This window comes from Propithecus coquereli, unplaced genomic scaffold (genome assembly GCF_000956105.1).
Source record: "Propithecus coquereli isolate 6110/MARCELLA unplaced genomic scaffold, Pcoq_1.0 Scaffold221, whole genome shotgun sequence".
Lineage (NCBI taxonomy): Eukaryota > Metazoa > Chordata > Mammalia > Primates > Indriidae > Propithecus > Propithecus coquereli.
The window spans coordinates 2,386,857-2,391,491 of NW_012147301.1; the positions used below are offsets into that span (position 1 = coordinate 2,386,857).

At 43.4% G+C, this 4,635-nt stretch overlaps 1 protein-coding gene across 1 annotated transcript in view; it reads left to right on the top strand.

Moving 5' to 3' along the window:
* The first annotated feature begins 947 nt into the window (after positions 1 to 947).
* The window catches only part of CLPX (caseinolytic mitochondrial matrix peptidase chaperone subunit), a 62,008-nt gene continuing 58,320 nt past the window's right edge, over positions 948 to 4,635 (top strand). The window contains exon 1 of the mRNA XM_012644823.1: positions 948 to 1,288. Within this exon, the coding sequence (XP_012500277.1) occupies positions 1,210 to 1,288 (79 nt within the window). The 5' untranslated portion in view covers positions 948 to 1,209. The remainder of the gene's footprint in view (positions 1,289 to 4,635) is intronic.

Here is a 4,635-nt window from a genome sequence, read left to right on the forward strand (position 1 = left end):
GAGGAAGCAGGCCCTGCAGGCAGAGGGCTCAAAGGGTAATATAAGAGGGTTTAATGTAGGGACTATTTACCAGGCTGTGATCAGATTCAAGAAAACCTTCAGGGCTGGGCGTGGTGGCTCACGCCTGTAATCCTAGCACTCTGGGAGGCCAAGGCGGGAGGATCCTTGAGTTCAGGAGTTCGAGACCAGCCTGAGCAAGAGCGAGACCCGTCTCTACTAAAAATAGAAAAATTAGCCGGGCGTCCCGGTGTGCTGAGGCAGGAGGATCACTTGAGCCCAGGAGTTTGCGGTTGCTGTGAGCTAGGCTGACGCCATGGCATTCTACTCAGGGCAATGGAGTGAGACTATGTTTCAAAAAAGAAAAAAGAAAACCTTCAAAAGACTGTAAAACACCCAGGGACCAGCAACAGCTGGAAGTTTTATCACCACTAGGCCTGAAAGAGGAAGGAGAGGGACCTCTGACTACCCAACAATTGTTGCTCAGGGAACTAGGTAATGTACCGCTTTGACGTTACAAGTTAGGAAACCAAGGAGAAGATAAGGAACACAGGATGTGGAATCCCGGGAGGAGAAACTTAGTGAATCTGAAGTGTCTACTGGCTGCCAAGTCACTTTAAAGATTCCCCCTGTGGCCAGCTAAGCCACTGTAATCATTTTGATCTTTCCTGCCCCAACAGAAAACAACCAAACAGTATGTGATGTATTGGGACTACAACTCCCGGCATGCATCTCTCCGCATCTATTTCAAACCTTTCAACTTTACGAAAAAGGGACTTCCGGAAAAATTGCGTGTCGGGACCTGTAGTTGCCCCAATTGGGGCTAGCCACTTGCCGTAGCGCGCTCATTGGCGCCCAGGTCACCACCCCCTTCCCCTCGCTTCACGTTGGTGTCTTACGCACGCACACGCGGTGCGTGCCCACGCCCCCTCCGGGACTAGGACGCAGGCGCGCGCACGCTCCCAAGGCTCGGTAGGAGGGGGGTGGGGGGAGGAGGAGAAGGAGGGGAAGGGAGGGGGGATCGGTGTCTACTTTGGTGAGTAGACGGCGGTGGGGCACGAAGAGCTCGAAGGCCAGGCGGGTGAACTCTGCTCTTGTCCTAGAGCCAGCGGGAGGGTTCAGAACCGAGTCAGCACACCTGGCGAGTAGGAGTCGGGCTGCTGAGACGTAGAAGTCCTCAGGGGGCGAAGCCCCGGCCTAGGCCCCGCGGAGATGTCCAGCTGTGGCGCTTGTACTTGCGGCGCGGCGGCCGCCCGGCTCATCACCTCTTCACTCGCCTCCGCGCAGAGAGGTAACAAAATAGTCCCACGCCTGGGCCTTCCGCGTTGGGGGAGTGGACCGGCCGACGGGTGGAGACCCCGGGGAGGGCACGAGGCCTACCCCGAGCGAGGGGTGTGAGGGGATGCGCGGCGCTGCGTTTGGCACTCCTCTGTCTTCCCCGTGGAATGGGGCTTTGCCAACCTTTGGAGCAGCAGTTTCTCAAATTGAAGTAAACACCTTGTGCTCGCTTTCTGGTCTCCTGACTTTGGGGCTGGAATGTGGCCACTTCGCAGAAACTCTGAAAGAGACACAAAATGCCCCTTTCATTGAAAAGTGTCACCAGACCCCAGTCAGCCCTGCCGGGGACCGCCGCCCGCAGCGGCTGAGGCTTCCCCCGGAACCTGGCTGGGTTCCCTACGGGCCTATCGTGGGGTCTGGGGGAGCTGTCGGGGGCTAGGCTTCGGGGCTGTCACTATTGGGGTCCCCAGCGGCCTCAGGGCACCCAGCGGTCGGTCCCAGACGAAAGCCGCGCGGGACCCGAGGTGTCACTGTCATTGTGCGGCCGCTGTCGCCCGGACATAAACAAGGCTCACGGAACTTCCCTGGCCCTGGGAAAACCTTGGGGGCCCCCAGGAAAGCGGCCAGGGCGATTGGGAAAGCTCCCGCAGTTCTTTTTGCAGCACTTGGGTGTACCAGCCAGTGGTTCGCTGGCTTTCCCAGCTTGACAGTTGAAGATGGTTTCTTAATAGTGGCGCTTGTTTACCTTTCCTGTTTATCAGGAACTGTGAAAAAAGTGACACCCCAGCCAAGAGATTCCGGAAAAGAAACCATTTTTTTTTCTTTCTGTTCCCTAAATCTACGAATATCAGTCTAGGAGGCTAGATCCTGTTTTAATCACTAACTTCTAGACCAGTTCGTTTTATTTTGGCTTACCAGTTTATGACCCTTAGATAAATAAAAAAAACTACCTTTTCCTAATTTTTAGGTTAATGATAAAATCCTTATCGTTCAGTAAATGTATGTCCTGCCAAGTTAGTTACTACGGGGGGATTAAATGGGGTAATGTGAGCAGAGGTATTTTGTAAAATGGTAAATAAATGTAAGGGAGTCAATTGGGTCCTAAAACTTTGTTAAACCTCAAGAAGTAGGTGTCCTGATTCCAGGAATTTAATTTGTAAACACTGTGAAGTGACAGAGATTTTTAATCCATTTGTTTTTAATCCATTTATTTGGATTAAATCTTTGTTGAGGGCCTACTGTGTGCCAGATCCTGTTTTGGTGCTGGAGTGGTGAGTAAGTCGTCACCCTCATATTTAAATCTAGTGGAATAGACAAGAATAATACAGTCTCTAGGAGGGGATAAAGTATTTATGTGTTGTTCTCTTTGGGCAGGGAAGACAGGGAACGGCAGGGAAAAAGTTCTTGATCTGTTCTAGCCAGGAGTCCCTGAACTCTTCATGAATCATAGAAGATAAGCAGTTTTGTTTTGTTTGTTTTTTAAAACAAACACTGTTTTCTTTTAACTATATCTATCATTAGGTATATCAATACAAATTTTGGTTTAAGAATTATTATCTACTTGTATATCAATTTTAATATGTTTGCCAAGGGTTCTCAGCGATACAGAACTATCATTTTCACTGTAAAGGAGTAAATTAAGCTTCAAATATGAGACGGCACCCAATATCATTACAGAATTTAATATTCTTTACATGACAATGAAATAGCACATGGTTTTCACATTCAAGACTTTTCAAAGCCTTAGTACGTAGATATTTTCTATTGTAGAAGCTATATATAGGTAAATAAGAATATAGAGATATTTTCCTTAAAGACTTAACGCCAGGAGGGTTATTTTTATGTAAGATTCATAGAAGAGGAAGAGAGGGGAAGAGAAAAATCAGGATTGAACTTTGGCTAGTAGTTTGTTATTCTTATAAACAGTAGAATTAAGAGTTTCATCAAAATAGTTTTCTAACAAATTATGGAGAACTTTACAATGAATCTTAAGAATAGAAGGGGTGATTTCAGAGCTGCTCTAAAATAAAGTGCTATTTTCCATTTCCGTGGCTCTGTCTGTCATGCTGGACTTAAAAAATTTTACACGGTAGTTTGAAAAATTATATAGTGAATAGTCACATCAGGTAGGAGATCTTTTTGTTTTTCCTGATGGGCTATTTGCTTTGAATACAAAATTTGTAGTAAAGCAGAAACTTAAAATATCTTCTTTCTACCAAAATTGCTAGTGTTTTTTAATTTTGATGTATATTTTTTAAAATGTACTTTGCACATACGAGGTCACTTGGCATTCTCAATTTGTGCATTGAGAAATGATTGCTTCCATCTTAAAAATTTTGAATGACAATAGTTGGTCTGAATGTGGCTGTAAGAACTGTGGGATCACGTATGACACCCTTGATTTCTGACTGCTTTCTGGTCCTTTTCCGTTCAAAGGATGTCACCTCATAAGGGTATAAATGAAGATGTGAAGATGCCAAACACTGGTGTGTATAATTTTCATGATAGTTACATCGTGTACCACTGCAAAACATTTTTTAATCAACATTTCTCTCTCTTTTTTTTTTTTTTTCGGTCTCTTGTAATGAAGAAACATTTCTCTTTTTTGGCATATTCATCTTCAGACCAGCAGACTAGCCTTAATGAAAACCCATCAAATGTTTTTAAACTTGAGGAAAGCTGTCAAAGGAATAATGTTACTTTTCTTTATCAAGAAATATTCAGAAGTCATGAAACAACTTGGGCATAAAATTTTGAGATTAATAAAAAGAGTACACATCTATAAGTTGCTGGCATTGTTTATCAGCTTCTGTTGAATTTTTTTTTCCAATTTGTGTTAGAGCCGAATTGTTTAAGTGAGCATTTAACTTGCTGTGCCATTTCATCAATTGTTACATGTTTAAATATTGTCTCTAAAATAGATAATTTTTAATTAGTTTTTTCACTCTATTTTGAATATAGATTGGTTTATCTTTTAAGCTAAATCATTTATATATTTTGGGACAATGTTTAGTTCAAAACAGTATAGGAATTCAAGTATTTAAAAGTTGAATTAATTACTCTCCTGTTTCTTAATAGCCCTAAAGTGGATGTACCTTATTCTGATATTTCTTTTTAAAAATAGTTGTTCTGAAACACAGAAAGCTTTATCTATATGACAAAGTTTTGTAAATAGTTTAACTTTTAACTGTTTTTTATAATTGTTGCCAAGTAGTCTTGTGAAACATACTTTACAGAAATATTTCCCCTTTTTGGCTTTCATAGGTTCTTCACCTGAGGTTCACAGCCCCCAAGGAGTCCATGGATAGAATTCCATGTGAACTTTATTTTCACTAACCTCTAACTGAAATATAGCATTTC